Genomic DNA, 17,574 nt, shown 5'->3' on the forward strand with positions numbered 1-17,574 from the left:
TCTGGTACCAGGACGGCAATAATTATATCCTGGTAGATGTTTTTCTCCTGAGTATTTAGCCCATGGAGCACCTGGAACCTTTGACATCATTTTAGCAATATCACCACCGCGCTTATTAGGCAAAAATGAAAATTTCTTTCTACCGCACACAGAACATTTTCCACCATACGCTATTTTTTTATTTTTTGTTGTAACCGTAGCTAAATCAGTAGTTGGAGTTTTAACTTTACAGCGTAAACAATATAAATTCATGATATAAAATATATGGATATAATTGATTTCTCAGCAACTCGGCGACGAGAGCCAGTTAAACACCACCCTGCGTTACCAAATTCCATCAGAATGATTATCATAGGACCATCTGGATCGGGTAAGACGCAATTATTACTTAATTTGATAATGAGGTGGTTGAAATGGGATAAATTATATTTGGTAGCACCATCCGTTGATGATCAGAGGTGTTATGAAGTATTAAAAGATTTCAATGAAAATGCAAGATTACTGGACGAAGATAATGATGTTATAGAATTTATAACCGATATTGATGAAGCGCCGAGCGTTGATGTTTTAGACGGATTTATTAATAATTTAGTTGTGTATGATGATGTGATGCTAGATAAACAAACAAATCCAGCCAGAATATTTTCTCGCGGCAGACATAAAAATACAGATGTGATCTATGTTACTCAACGGTATACACAAATTCCGAAAGTGATCAGAGACAACTGCAATATTTTAGTTGTTTTTAATGGAGTTGATACACACACGATGAGAAATATTCATCAAACTTGGTGCAGCGGTGACATGGATTATAATAAATTCAGAAATTTCTTTTCACGAGCGCAAGCTACTCCGCATGGATTTATAACAATAAATTTGCACGATCCAAGAACAAGATATCGTGTGGGTCTTGATAAAATCTTTTAACGTTTCTGATTTTTAAAATTAATAGCAGCAGGAGAGGGTGCCTACCAATGTTGGTCGTCCGGTGGAAAAAACAAAAATAAATAAACACGTAGAGTACTTCTATTTTTCAGCTACTATTTCGAACTAAGGTTTTATTAATATAATCGGCCATTACAAAAATAAAAACATCTCAAGGAAGCGTTTATTTGTAAAAATCTGGATCTTTCTGCGGATTAGATTTCCGTGGTGGTTTTATTTTATTTTTTTTTTTGTCGGAATTATTTGGTCTGTTCACCCTCTCCTGCTGCTGTAATACACAAGTACTTTTCTAAGCACTCACGCTCCTCATACATAGGGGTATGTATAAATATTGTACTATGTAATACACAAGTACATTTCTAAGCACTCACGCTCCTCATACATAGGGATATGTATAAATATTGTACTATGTAATACACAAGTACTTTTCTAAGCACTCACTCTCCTCATACATAAACCTGAATATATAAGAAATTTTCTGTGCAAGAGTTGGAAGTGTTTTTCTTTCGCCCCGAAAGTATTCCATCGCTAAATGCCCGTTTTTTGGCTGCCCTAAATTATTCATCGATTAATGCTCATTTGTTTCTACCCTAACATATTCCATCGATTACTGTCCATTTTGTCTAGGAGTTATGGGCCACTAAAACAAACATTTAAAAGTTTCCCTAAAAACTTCCATTGAAATTGTAGAAGTCAGAGATTTTCCTTAGGAAATGTTCTTCAGGTTTCAAAGTAAATTAACCTGAACATAAATTATTATGTGAAAAATGAAAAAGCAAATTGTTGCTGCAATGCAAATGTCAAAACACATCAACACGCACACATAATTTAATGAGAAATAACTTCGATAAATTGCATATGTTAAGCAAGAACTTAATTTTCTTAAATGATATCAACTTAACCTTTGAAAAACTTAATAGTTTCTGCTATGTTGCACGGGTTTAAATCTTTTGTCTGTCAGATTAATACCATGAAATAAGTAAAAATGCAGTTTTGTGTGTGAAATTGTAATAATACGGACACATTCATACTGACGACTATTATTAAATGTGTCGAATAGGGTGAGTGTGACTTGGATGTTTAACGTAGCTTTAACACTTTTTCAGTCATATCGCTACGATGTCTGCAGTGTGGCAGTTGATAGTGATGTCTAGCACTGGGACATCATGCAACATTTATGTAGCATGATGTCCCACCCAGTCACATTATCCTGACACCAGGCCGACCAGTCCTAACACTAACCTCTTAATGCTGAGCACCTAGCGAGGCAGCTGTTAGTACCGTTATTATAAGTCTTTGGTATGACTCGACCGGGATTCGAACCTGCGACCTGACGCTCAGACCACTAGGCCACCAGAGCGGTGTGTCGAATAGAATGGCTGAGAGATCCGTTTGAAGGAAATGCTAGAAACTTTATAAACCTATGCCTCTTTTGGGTTTCGGATATGGATGGTATATACACATTCATCTTTCTATTTGATCAAAACTATGTTCCTCTAAAACCTTCTACACATGCAGAGTACAGATAATTATTGAAGAAAAAATATCACATCCGTTTTATTGTGGGAAAAATACAGATTTATTTGCATTGTTAACAAGAAACGACCAACCAACACACAAAGACACACACAGACAAACACAAACACACGCGCGCGCGTTCAAATTCCCGGACCGAGCGACCCACCTTGTCAGAGCTGGTGATGATGCGAGATTTTCACTCCTTATGGTGTTTGGGTATCGTTATCTAGGTGATGACTGACCACGGTGTTATTGCTATGATCGAATAAAGAATAAAATAAAATACGAAATTAATCGAAAGAATGACAGAGATCTGAGTAGAGATACAGAAAAGAATAAAGAAAAAACACGAGGGCTCCGTATGTAAATTATTTAATCAATTACATAAACAAAACTAATTTGAACATGACATTTGAATGGTTCACTTTCTCTTAGAAATAGAATTACAAAAGTTATGCGAAATTCAATTACCCGTTCTGTTATACCGACAAAACAAATTTTATCCGATGAACGAGTGAGTGATCGAAGTCCAATTGCCGCCGCCATGTCAGCATCACCTGGTTGCTTCCGATATTTTTCCAAATCACCGTTAGCATTAGGTCGGCGTTGTCGTATTTCTTTTCCTTCTCCCTCTGCCTCTAGCCTCATCGGATCATCAACCGTTTTTGTTGTAGACTGCGCTTTTTTCCGCAATGCAGCACAGGGATGGAGCTATTTATTGCTTTGTGATGTCCTGAACCATCGCTCGCTTATCAGCAAATAATTCCCTCTGTCTCTTTCCTGGTTCCTGGTCTTTCAAATTTCCAGTCCCCCTTCCATGACTCGATTATTTTGACAAGAGAAATTACTTATTAATTTTCTCAGAGTCCCTCAGACTTTTTCCCTCGGCAGAAAAACTTGGACTGCCTAAATCTTCTTTGGGTAATACTTAAATCATAAAATTTCGTCTGGGAAACACACTCCTTCGTTTAGCTTAGCCAACCAGGATTACCTGTCTCTAAACGCCAAACATTTAACACTCCTATTGAAGTCAGACTAATTCTCTCTAAGTCCCTTTATTAATTACCATTCTGGAAAATATCATTGTATGACAACTGTTTCAAAAGGTCCAAGGTTTCCCAAAACATTTTCCCTGGCTTGTCTCAATTCTGCCATTTTCCGCTATTTAACCTAACGTTTACCTTAGTCTCTTCCATATGTCTGACCCTTATCAAACGAACTCAAATTCAAATTGACTTATGCCTCCAAACAAGAGGGTTGACCGTTATAAAATGTCAAGGTAGTGTGAGCCTGGCACATACGTAAGTCTTAATGGTTACGATTCACGATAACTACGGTAGAACATACTACTAAATACTGTGACTGAAAAGAGTGAGGTTCTCTAGTCTTACACTGACAACAATTTAATAATTTCTGACTTATTTGATGCTTGGAATAGAATAATTCATTGATTTGTTGTACAATATTGTAAAAATAAAAAAATCATTATTTTAGAAATTATAAGAATAAGGAGACCATAAGATGAAATAAAGCTTACTAAGGTTTTCTGTAATAATTTAATTTTAATGTATTAATTTTTTTTTTTGTAAAGCTGTTGTATGGTTTGGATTATATCAATCCAAACCATACAACAGCTTTACCAAAAAAAAAAATTAATACATTAAAATATCGGTCGTCCTTGACACACTTATTTCGAAAATCTGCCGCCCCAAATTATGTTCCACTTCCACCATGAGTGAGGATATACTCATGAAAAGTATGTGTTGAGTGAGGATATGCCAATGAAACGTATGTGCTGAGTGAGGATATGCCTATGCAACGTATGTGCTGAGTGAGGATATGCTATCAAAAAGTACGTGCTGAGGGAGGATATACCATGAAAAGTATGTGTTGAGTGAGGATATGCCCACGAAACGTATGTGCTGAGTGAGGATATACCTATGAAAAAATACGTGCTGAGGGAGGATATACCATGAAAAGTATGTGTTGAGTGAGGATATGCCCACGAAACGTATGTGCTGTGTAAGGATATGCCTATGAAAAAATACGTGCTGAGGGAGGATATACCATGGACATTATATGATGAATGAGGATATGCTCATGAAAAGTATTTGCTGAGTGAAGATGTGCTCATGAAAGTATGTGCTTTGCGATCTTTCTTCCTCACAGGTCACATGAGGAAAATATGATTATGAGAAATTTAATCTAGTGTTATATTATGAGAAATTTAATCTAGTGATTGTAGCAAGTGTTTTTTTTCTTCTTTCTCTACAATCCGCGTAAAATGTTTACCGTCTGTACACGCTTATAAGCTCAGACCAATTGCAAAATGTAAAGACCCAGATGTGCGGTGGCATAATGGGCTGGCAGATCTGGATCTAGGCAAATTGCAAGGACCTTTAGTACAACAACAAATTTAGAATCTGATTTATTGGCACATTAAGCGACGGAAGACCAAGGTATATGTCGCATCCAATTGGACTCGACTTATACGAGAGTACATATACGGTGAGTGCTAGGTGGACAGATATAATGACTTGATGCATGTATCGCGATGACTGAAATCTAGCGTATCAGCTGTCAAACTTAGCACATCCATCTGGCCATTCATACGATGTTTCATCATTTTCAGCCCAAATATGACAAAAGTCACTCGAGGACTATTTCAGACAGGGCATTTAAGGGTTACATCTGTGTGGTTAACGGAATGTTTATTATGCAACATTTGATTCGCTCGACAGATTAATTAACTTATTTTTTAATGGTGATCACGAGTGCCCTATGCTATATGACTTTAACATCTGAAACCGGGCGTGTCAAGCCGACCAGCATTATCATGCCTCCATCTCATACTTCTTGTTTCCGCAAGCAGGTATTACCGTGCGTGGTCGTCCTGAAATTGTCTCACGTTTGGAGTGCATTCATCCGTACGATTAGTCTACATGTAGTTAATCGCGTGTGCATGCGTTAGTTAGCACGAGTATCTGTGTGTGTGTGCGTGCGTGTGTGTGTGTGCTGTACTAGTGGACCACAATGTTGTTGTTGTGGGGTTTAACGCCATTTTTCAGCACACGATAGGCTATGCATGGCGGCCAGTATTAATGGTGGAGGAAGAACCCGACCCACCAGAAGCTACTGGCAAGCTTTCTCACATACACACATTAGCCGAATCCTAGACTAGAACCCACGCAGAGGTGAGATGGCAGTAATCCGTAACGGAGAGCGCTTTAGACCACTCGGCCACTCGGGGCCCCAGTGGACCACAAAACAATGACCTCTAACGCAATCTCTGGTGTGTCTAGAGCGCTAGTTCCTGGGTTAAAGCTTGAAAACATTGACATGCAAAACTGTTGGACGTGATCAGCCAATTTATGTTCATAGTTAAAAACATGTATGATCGCGAATATTTCAATTTTAAATTAAAGTGTGTGTGTGTGTGTGTGTGTGTGTGTGTGTGTAGTTGTTATTTTATAATTTGAAACGAATTGTGGGTTATTTTCGGGTTTTACGGTACAGCAATGCAAACAGGTTATCTAGTGCAGTAATTGGTGCAAAGATCCTCCTAGCTCGAGGACACACCACAGTAGCCGATCGGGGTCAATTTAATTGTGGGATCCGAACCCCATTCTCATATTGATCGCGATTCCGACACGTTCACCGATAAACCAGAGCGACATCTAGAATCCGTGTATTGTCCGAAGACGTCAGTCGGGATATGACACATTTAGAAAGTTAGGCTGTGCAAAACAAGGAAACAGGAACAAAATATCTGGTTCAATGAGTGGAATCGAAATCGTATATTTGAACAATCAAATGTGATCAAACTAGGACATTAATAATAAAACATACTGCGTCTCTACTTCACTACTAGCCCGGATAAAGAAATCTGCATTCTAGGTAACTTTCAAGTTATCTCAAGCTGTGGGTCTAGAATGAATTAAGCGAATCGAGCAAATAATGCGTAGCTTTTCGCCTGGTAGGCGCAGTGGGGAGTTTGCAGACATGATCTAGTGTTTTCAGGGCGTCAGGATCGATTAGTCGAATAACGGTGTGCAGACCGTAAAATATCGGGGGAGGGGGAAAAGTCTGTGCAGCCTATTACCGCTATATCTCGGCCTATATAAATACTCGAGTAAACCACCATTTATTGGCACTACCAGTTGTGGTCGATAGGAGGAGCACGTAACGGTAACCGGACTGAACCAACGTGTTTGGTCTTGGGGAGATTTAACTTACCTTGACCGATGTTATTTTGGATTAAAACGTTACAATGACTTTGGAAGGAAAAGTTGCCCTTGTAACAGGAGGAGCACAGGGGTTAGGGAGAGCCTTTTCTGAAACGCTTCTTCAAAACGGCGCGAAGGTAATGTATTTTTTCTTTGTTGTTGTTTATCTCTGTATCATTTTACCACCTGTCTGTAAAACACGTATTTTAACCGCATATTCTAACTAGGATTGCACAGATGTACAGCTTTCACCAGTTTTGTTCGATTATGTAGCTTTGGTTTTTGACGCAGGCACATTGATTCAGTTCTGTTAGTTCGAAATAGATGATTTTCTATTTACTTTGCACTAACAAATTGCTTGCAAATATGTAATGCCAGTCCAAACATTTAAAACTGTCTGCTCTCGTGTGTGAATATGAATGAAAAAGAAATGAAAGAATGCTGCGCTAATTGCTGGTCGTATTCTAATATATATATATATATATATATATATATATATATATATATATATATATATATATATATATTCCTCCCTCGCTACCTATACATTACATACATGCATACATACATACATACATACTATTGTGCCCATATAATTACATAGGTACAATGGTAAACGTTTCACGCTCATTCAACGTGGGTATATGAGAAGCATGCCAGTAGCTTTCTGTGTGTAGGTGGATCTTATACATCTTATCCTACATACATATACATATGCTCAAACATATATACCATGATACATAGAACGCAAAGTAAACTAATACCATTTGTACTACTTAGTAGCCATTCAACGCGCAAATGAACCGATTAATGCAGATTTATGGCCACCATAACGTGTAGCCAAGTTAGGGCACTGTTTCAGTTTACTGCCCATCGACTACACAGCGGTAATTGTCGCTATCATATATGTAAGTGGTTGTCACAATGTTGCTGTCGTGAAAATCTTATCGCTAAGTCAGATTGAGATGAGGTTTTCGTCAGAAGACTTCAATTGTTATGATATTTAATTGGTCTTAATGAAAATGGTGCCGATCTGATATATGAGATGGTTGCCTCAGCTAGTATTTAATTATTATGCGAGGAATGTAACCTTAGTGCATAAAAGGACACATGTTCAGGCCATGTACTTACTCATCCCTGGGCGTCGGAATTAAGAGAAATTACATGGTCCGTTCTCCGGATTTTACGGAACATTAGGAACTAGTTTTATAACACATTCTCTTTCCAAAAATGTTCATCCTATTTGGGCAAGAGCTCCTACAATTTAGCTTCAGAGTTCACAACCTTTCCAGTATCTATATTGTACTTGTAAACGTAGGCACAGAAAACTTCGCTGAGATAGCAGCTTTTCCTGACGAAGTATCTGTATTGAACTTGTAAACACTTTTTTGGAGGGTACCAGACAGATGACCCCCACCCCCATTTCCAAAAAAATAAAGTATTTTATGTTTGTGTGTTTCCCTCTCAGATGTGTTGTTTGTTTTATTTAAAAACAAAATTTTATATCAAAACTTTAGTTTTTAGAATTTTTGATGGGTATTTATGTTTCCTTAGTGTTATCTAAAGGGTTGTTCGTCCGAGCATGGTTTCCCTCACCTTGCTCGAAGTTCCTTCCCTTTAAATTTTTGTGACCTTTGCTAGAGGTCGCCTAGGTCTCAGTGTTTGCTATATGTAGTGGTGCTATATTGTGTGTATGCTATATTTTCTGTATGTTTGAGACAGCAAGTATAGATCAGATATCTTTCCCAGTAGTATTTCTTCCTAATTTGAATTTAAGATCCTTTATGATATGTTATATTTTATCTTTTAATTTGTTTTATGGTTTTCGAATTTTGACGATGGGACGGTGTACTATTTAGATTTTATTTAAAAAAATTCATATTGTATTAATCGAGTGATAATATGTGTCGTTCCTCGTAATAGTTTTTAAGGATGCTGATAGGTAGGTTACGCTCGATCCAAGGTCCACACTTCTTTATTCTCTATGTGTTTCTCCTGGGTCGATTTAGGCCTCCTTTATTTAGTTTATCTGATTATTCTTTATTGAAAGATCCAAAATTGTTTATGAGACCACATTTTTGTGTAGTGGTCAAACATAAAGTGCGGGAGCTGTATGGTTTTTAAAATATAGAAGAAGTTAGTATGGTTTTAAATTAAGTGTTATCTAGTATGTATTTGTGTCTCTGTTTTGTCTGTTTATGTTCTACATGGGGTGTTTTCAAAGACTCTTTCATGCGCATGTCCACTTCGCGTAGCGCCATGTGACTTAGCCCCATGATGTCATCGCCTTTTACTTCCCCCATATAATTTCCCTGTATCCCTTACTATATGTCTTTAGAATTTTCTCTCAGAAAAAAATAATAATAAAAAATAAAATAATACAATTACAAAAAATTTAAATTAAAGAACTTATAAACACCAGCACAGAAAACGTAGCTGAGATATAACGTTTCTTCACAAAGTATGTCTGCTGCGTAATGTACTTAAGTCATTAGCGTAGAACAGTGGTTCCCAACTTCAGGTCACGATTCAAATTGGGGTCACGAGGACATTCTTGAGGATCGCGGAGGGTCGCCGGGATTTTTGATTTGTTTCCATGGTAGCAAAACTTATCAAAATGTAGATACGGGGTCGTCAGTCTCACAAAATATATTTTTAGTGTCGAGGTCGAAAACAAAGTTGGGCACAACGGTTTAGAATAGATGTGAAATCACTACGATATATTTCTGCAACGTTAAACGTATTCCGGTACTTAACCAGTAATCATAATAGTTATTACAATTATACAAATTTGAGTTACACCATAAAATGTACATTTTATGAAGATCCCTAGAAAATTCAATCTTTGCAATACCTGGTTGGACCTAAATCAATAAGACGCCATTATTACATCCCATATGTTCACTACACAATTAATTTGAACATGATGTTAACGCCGAAGAATACCAGATATGATTTTTAACACTCAGCAGTTAAACAGGAAGAAATGATCTTATCATCAGTTCTTGGAAATTCTTTTTTCCATAGTTGGGCATCAATGTCTTTGAATGACTTTTGTTAGAAATTAGACGTCATATACAGATATCGAAATAAATACTGCTGTTCTAAAATTTACTTTTTTATTGACAGCAATGTGCATTTATAAATATTATTATGAGATAAACACAGTCATCATACAGCGTTACCATTGTTCCTTTCGTATTTCATTCTGTTATGTTAGCTCCGCCCTGCACAGACATGCAAGGGAAGATCGTATTCACTTGCTCAGGTATCACTGTAAAAACACATTCGCAGACTGGTCCTTCAACATGACACTTAACGGCTCTCTGAAATAAGTAATGGATTTCTTCAATTGGTTAAGAAAATCTCTTTAAAAATCTCTCTCTCCTTAAATATAAATCCTCTTCATCCCGTCTGGGACATAAGGCTGCAACAAACCTCCGCTATCCGCATTTACGACCTCCAACCGGTGTCTATCTGAGGGCTATCTTGGGTATGCGTTCTTGGGGTACGTGTCTGAGCCATTTGATCCTGCGCATCTTGATCTCCAGATAAACGTTTTTACACCCCGTCTTTACATAAAGGTTGACAATGGAGATCTTGTTTGGCCAATAAATGTTGCAGATTTTACGAAGGCAGATATTGTGAAATGAATTTACTTTGCTCATATCTGTCTTTCACTATTATCTAACACTCGGAGCCGTACAATAGATCCGACTTTACGTTGCCGTTGTAATGTCTGATCTTTGTCTTGAGGCTATATTGTTTTGATTTTCTTATAGAGCGGAATCTGCTGAAAGCATCTCTGGTTTCATTTAACCTTTGTGTTGTCCTTCTTGTCATCGTTGTCGTTCCTAATTAGGTGATCCAGGTACGTGAAGTCTTCTACGAACTCAGTTTCCTCTCCATGAATGGTAATTGGAGGAGTAGGTGTGGCGTTTGTGCACATCACTTGGGTTTTCTTTTTATTGACATGCAGGCCAGTCTGTTTAACAGCTTCACTAAGTCTCTCGAAGATGAGACTGTCTTGATGAAATGACAGCCAGATCATCAGCAAAGTCCAGATCTTCAAAGTGTAAGAAGAGTGTCCACTGGATAACCTTTGGCACGGTCAGATGTTGCTCGATGCATTATCCAGTCGATGGTGCTGAGAGAGAGAGAGGGAGAGAGAGAGAGGGGGGGGGGGTGCAACATTATCTAACACCAGACTTCCCTTTGAACAACTCGGCAAGAGTGTTGTAAAGGATAACGCTGCATTCGAAGTGCTCATAGAACTACCTAATGAAATTGAATGTCATGGATGGTATCCCATAGGCTCTATTAATCTTTCACAGACTCTCTGTCAAATGCCTTCTTGAAGTGAATGAAGTTGATGTAAAGGGTCCCATTCCACTCCAGACACTGTTCAATGATGCTGCATAAAGCAAATATCTGATCTATTCATCTTCTTCCTTTACGGAAACCTGCTTGTTCCTGTCTGAGTTTGTCATCCGTAGCTGTGTCAATCCTTTGAAGAAGAATTCCGCAGAGGACTTTGCTGGGGATGGAAAGTAGTATTATCTCTCGCAAGTTGTCACAATAGCTGAGGTCACCTCTTTTGATAGCTTAACAATGAGACCCTTGCAGCAGTCCTGTGGGATGACATCATTTTCCCATATATTTCAGTAGAGGTCAGTCCACACATGTGGTTGTATCAACTTTCAGCAACCCAGTTTATAGGTAATCAAACCCAGGTGTTTTGCCGCTCTTCATGGCTTTGATAGCTACTTTGACCGCTGCTTGAGTAGTTGGGCTGATATCAATGCCGTTAGTGTCATCTGGCTGGTCTGCTGGGTCATCAGCTCTGGCTGGTTTAGTACCTCTTCAAAGTGCCGGACTCATTTTGCTGCCTGCACCCTTTGCGTTATCACACTTCCCTCTTTATCTTTAACTGGCACGGATTGGTTGAATCCACTGCTGTTTTGTAATATTGTATACCATGTTTAGTTTACCATTTGCTGCTGCTTGTTCTACCTCATTTGTCAGTTCCTCAACAAAGTTTATTTTATACTTCCGGGCTTTCCTTTTCACTTCTTTATCCTTCACCTTATGATGTTTATGTTCTCCTTCAGTCAACCTTGGTGATCTAGCATCCACAAGTTTATCCTTGGCCTTTCTCCTTTCGTATTCTCTTCCAGGTCTGTGATGTTAACCATCTCTTTTCCTTATTCTTTAAATAACCAATTATTTTCTTTGCTGCTTCAGAGTATGCATTTGTTATGTTAGTCCATATACTTTCAACTGTGTTTTGGTCCCATCCTCACTATAAAATGCATTAAAACGATTTCGGTGCTCGACGGTAAAATCTCTTTACATCATATATATATATATATATATATATATATATATATATATATATATATATATATATATATATATATTTGATCCTTTCCGAGATTAGATATTGATAACACAGAATTAGTACGGTCACGAGAATGGCAAGGTCAAGGCGTACAAGTACATGTATAAATCACAAGCTCATCCCACATAGAAACAGGAATAAATTTTCCGTGTGTGAAGTAGTGAAGTATTGATAGCGTCATATATATATATATATATATATATATATATATATATATATATATATATATATATATATATTACTTAAGTAAACTAAAATGGTCTTATCATGTAATTCATTTCATTTGGGTGTTAGAGCTTGGGCGTCTTCTAGGGATTTTTGTCTTTTTACTTTATGTGATGCTATGAGGTTCTTTTCATTTTTGTATGTCCGCCCCAAACATTTAATGGGATATCTATAAGATCAAACATGCAACAATTTATAATAGTGTTGTATACTCTTATATAATAGGCAAGTATTCATATTAATTTATAGCGTCCACATTCACCAAAAGCCAAGTGTTTACAGATTTTCTGTTTTTGTATCGCCAATTATCTGATAAATGGAGGAGAATGGGCTTGAACTGGAATTAAAGCCTTATTGGCTTGTATAATAAGTATTTCAATGCTTTTGACCACTGCTTTTTTGGGGATTACATCACCATTAAATCGGATGACCAGACGTTAGACTGATTTTCTGTCTTTAATCACAATGTTGGTATTAGTTCATTTTAAATGTGAAGCTAAAAAGTCTGGCCTAGGAGATACAAAAGTTATTTACTAAATACAATCATGTGAAAATATATTTTATTGGGAAATCGAGTATTGAAAATGAAAGTGGAGTAGTTTATAACCATGAATAATGTCATATTTTTTAATGTGATCAATGTATGGTGAAGTGTTGACTTTGAGGATATAACTCGTCTCACTCTCTTTCCCGCATGTGTATGTATGTACCTATGTTCGCGCATATATGTATGTGTATACATTAATATGTGTATGCATATTTTTGTACAGAAGTGTGCCTGTGCACACATGCTCTCATATTTGCTCTGTAGAAATACTAATAACTGATATTTGTCATATGTATTGATATGTTATCTCGAAAATGTGTTATGTAAACAGTATTTCTTTTTCTACTTTTACTCAATTTTCTCTCGCATTATCTTCCTTTTATCTTTTCCTTGCATTGTACAGTGAGCAAAGTATTTGTGTAGAACTAGATACATAACTGTCTTATGAGTTGAAATATTGTCCCAAGATATGTGTATTACATGCATGTATCAGCTATCTTTCTGACAGTGAATCGGTATATCGGAGGTTAGACTGGTTTACTGTCTCGTGTCGTACCTTTTAATTAAGATAACTGTCATGGGAAAATATTGACTTTGAATTGCACTTCGTGACATTGTTTTTACAACGTTTTCAGCTTGATTTAAAGGAAGTCACATTAACACTGGAATATTTAATGAGTAGATTAAAACAGAATATGTCATTTTACTTGTTTCACTAAATAAAATGTGTTACTTGCAGTTCACGAATCACGTGTGTCCTCATAAATCAAGAATATAAATTGTTTAAAGTGGCACCTTAGACAACAAAAGTGTTGTTTTGTCTGATACATTGCCGTAAGCGGTGATTCACAGTTGGATGAGTGGGTGGCTTTGGGGGTCCTATATGACCAAAATTCTTAAATAATCCTTAACGGATTTATAATTCATATAAATCTTAATTAGGCCACATTTGTTTTCTTTCTTTAAATTAAAAATATCTTAGCAGTTTGAAATTAAAATGGTGTTCATTGTAAAACGACTAGACATCGTGTTTAAAGAAGGTTTTATAATCACATAGGAGTATGTGAAGTTTCCTTGTCTATAAAATAACGATCTTGACTAACTATAAAATGTCCACCTGACACAACAAAATGGTGCTCATAGGCGCACAAGACAGGTAGGTTTTGTCCGAGTATATGGTCACGTTTTCACGTTAATTTATGAGACATAAAAGACTAAAGTCCCAGAGCAATTCTGAAAAGCTCGCACCCACCCGCGCCACAGTCATTGTGTTGCGCCACGTCACCCTAGATGGGCCCCCTTGATAAACCACTCCATTTGCTCCACTGTTAATCCGCTTTTAATCTGGCTTTGCTCAGAATACTTAATAGTATATTTATAACCGACCTCTCTACCTAGCATGAGACCATCATCCAGGTACTGCATAACAAAACTCCAATGACCAGTTGACCAGTCTAATTAATTGTATTGGTGTTACACACAGTTTGCTCTGTGTGTGGGTCCTTCACTAGTCACGTCGACACTTCGATTTGTGTATAACTTCAACATCATCAATTCAGTATTTTATACTCATATGTCGGTAACAATAATATAAAAAAAAAACAACAAAAAAACCAAAAAAACACACAGCCCATTTTAAACTGTCTATGCAAATTAGTGTGTAGATCATTCTCATGCATCCGAGACTTGAATTCCTGCCTAATTAGTGCCAGCAATGAATAGAGTTCAGACATTTTAGTAAGTAACGTTTTTGAACATACAATTTTTGTATAGTCGTTATTTTATTTACAGAATATATCATTCAGAAGCTTATATCCTGGATCTATTTATCTATCCATCCTGTCATTCGACACACATGCATACGTACACATACATACATACATACATGATAGGCTATACATGGCTGCCAGTATATTTGGTAGACAAAGAACCAAGGGAAACCCCGAAAAGAACCTCGGACCAACCGGAAAACTTATATACCCTACATCGGCCGAGCTCGAAATTTGAACCAACGCGGTCTGAGGTGAGATGTATGTGATCTGTAAAGGCTAGCATCTCAGATTATCTAGGCCACCCTTGGCCCAATATACAAGCTGTAAATGGTTTTTTTTTTTTTTTTTTTTTTTTTTTTTTTTTTACAGCTGTTGATTTAGGAAAGCGCGATTTAACAAAAGGACGTAATAATTTTCAAAACTGAATTCAAGCGGATATGTACTGATCGAGATACAAATCTAGACTGGCAAAGTACAGAAATTAACATAAGATGTGATGCATATACCGATTATGAAATAGTAAGTACATGTTATAACTCACATACCTGCATAGTATTATGGTGCATTTGTGAGATGTTTGCACTTTAACGTCAGTTGTGTTTACCAAACCATGCTATATGCGACCTTATAAAGATAATATTTGTTTCTATCTTCAGAAGTTAAAACAAGTTTACCTTTAATTCACTACGTACATTTACATTATATAGGTACAAATATAAGAAGGAACCGCGACATTATTGTATGAAAGAAAAGGAGATAAATTTTCGTTACACTTTATGCTCTCGTGCCACTCTCCAGCTGTGTTTACTAATTACGTATATTTGATACTTATGATTTGGGCATGTGGTCTACTTTACTTGAATATAGATACAAGTGTCATATTATCGGTGACCTGTTGTTAACATGGAATGCATCGTAGCTATCAGTATAATCAACAGGTCAGTGCATGGATATTGCCATCAAGTGGGCATCGGTCATCGGGTTAAATGTCAGATGTACCTTCTTCTCCTGCAATATGGCCATGAGTTAGATACAAACGGGATTCATTATACAAAATAAAACAATACTGAATGAGTAGTTAATAACTGATGATGACGATGAGTGAGCGAGCGAGTGAGTGAGAATGTGCAGATAATAAAGGATAGGAAGAAAAGCAAAATTATTTACAGAGACATCCACCAATTCGACAATTAGAATTGATTTTTAATGTTCAGTGTACTTTAAGAAGTCTCACAAGATTGAACTTTCATACACATGAATGGCACAGCTTGTAGGGTTGGGGGTGGGGGCAAACTTTACGAAACATGAAATACTCATTTGAACATTATTACTGTAGTGAACATCTTAAAACTTTTAGGCGACATGAATGTTTTCTTCTCTATTCTTCCAGATTGCCTGTTTGTAACCAGATTCGTCTTAAATTTAGTTCTGATACATGTTTTGGAGGTAGGTCTAGTTTGGTAAATAGCTGATAAACGTGTCTATCCGCCTTGCAAATCTCAGTACAATACCAAGTTATCCATAGCGTCAACGACTAACATGCTTCTTGTTCAAACATGACAAAGCGGTGCGGTTTTTAGCTGCACCACCTGGACTCCCAAAGCTCAAAGGTCAAAGTTTGCGTGTGTACTTATTTCCTTTGCAATTAAATATTCAAATATTAAACTATATTTTATTGCAGATATTCACAACAACACGAATACACATATGAACTGTAAACAGTGTGTGTGTGTGACACCGGGTCCTTGTCAAAGGGATGTGCGTGGGTCAATGGGACGAGCGTGTATGTTCATGTGTGTGTGTGTAAGTGTGTGTGTGTGTGTATACAAAGGAAGGAAAAGAGTTTGCCACCGAAGTATTAAGGTGCTTTTGGTTTTGATTTCCTTTCAATCTGCTGGAAATAATATAAATGGATTAGATGCAGGATTGTGATTTTTATGACGTGTCGTGCACTCCATTTAGCCATGAGGTATGTAGCAAGGTTTGCAAAGTTCTCTCTCTCTCTCTCTCTCCTTTGTTTTTTTTTTTTATTTACTACTTTGAGTACGTGATATAGAAATATGTGTACCTTATTCTAGCCCAAGACGTGTCGCAGTCGAAATGTATACATTTAATACCAAGAAAAAATAGAAATAATGCACACTATTATTAAGTTTAGGATAATGACATATTTGATGTAATACAAAATGAAAGAATAATAAGAAGAATATTTAGATCCGGTAGATGCTAAACAGTGGCGGGAACCAACACTCCCATCGACTTTCCTACTCCCCCCCCCCACCAATTTTCAGGTGATTGCTGTCAGAAGAATTCTGTTGCTATTCCCTCAGGCTTCGCAATCCGTTAAGTACCAGACATCTCGTTCAAACACCGATACATCATCGTGGTTGATAATTATATAATTATTACCGCTATTGGTTCGGAACCCCGGGTTATCGAGTGGTATAATGTGCGTTCCTTTACACATTATTGTCACCTCACTTCTGAGGGCGTTGGTTCCAATCTTGGCTCAGCCAACGTCAGTATGTGAGAAGACTTGCAAGTTATGTTTACCAGAGTTTTCCCGGATTCCTTCTCCACCAAATATACTGGCATCCACGTATAAGCTTATCGTGTGCTGAAAAATAGCATCAAACTAAAAAAAAAAAAAAAAAAAAAAAAAAACCAAACCTACACTGGTATACTTTCACCCTAAAGGTGAGTGCAACAGGTGTCCTACAAATGTTCGGAAACTGATGAAAGACAAACTAATGAAGCCACAAAACTTTTCTAAAAACACAAATCCTTTTCATCTAATTAACCAAGGTCAGCTGTCGGTGAGTTTTATTGGGTCAAGACAATTGTTTCAGCACCAAATAACCTATTTGTGTTCATGCACCATAAACGACGAAATGAAATAAGTTTTATAAGTACAAGGTATTAGGTCGAACCTTTGTATTA

General features: G+C 37.0%; 1 protein-coding gene across 2 annotated transcripts in view; it reads left to right on the top strand.

The window, feature by feature from the left end:
* Positions 1-6,169: 6,169 nt before the first annotated feature.
* LOC149780933 (15-hydroxyprostaglandin dehydrogenase [NAD(+)]-like) overlaps positions 6,170-17,574 on the top strand; it is a 101,757-nt gene continuing 90,352 nt past the window's right edge. Inside the window, exon 1 of one of the 2 annotated variants that reach the window (XR_016415173.1) lies at positions 6,170-6,826. Coding sequence is in view for 1 of the 2 variants with exons in the window: in XM_089938036.1 (XP_089794162.1) it covers positions 6,734-6,826 (93 nt within the window). In the remaining variant the exon portion in view is untranslated. The remainder of the gene's footprint in view (positions 6,827-17,574) is intronic. The other variant, XM_089938036.1, reaches the window with a different exon arrangement.

Source organism: Sinohyriopsis cumingii, chromosome 16 (assembly GCF_028554795.1).
Source record: "Sinohyriopsis cumingii isolate HCF-2022 chromosome 16, ASM2855479v2, whole genome shotgun sequence".
NCBI classification, from domain to species: domain Eukaryota; kingdom Metazoa; phylum Mollusca; class Bivalvia; order Unionida; family Unionidae; genus Sinohyriopsis; species Sinohyriopsis cumingii.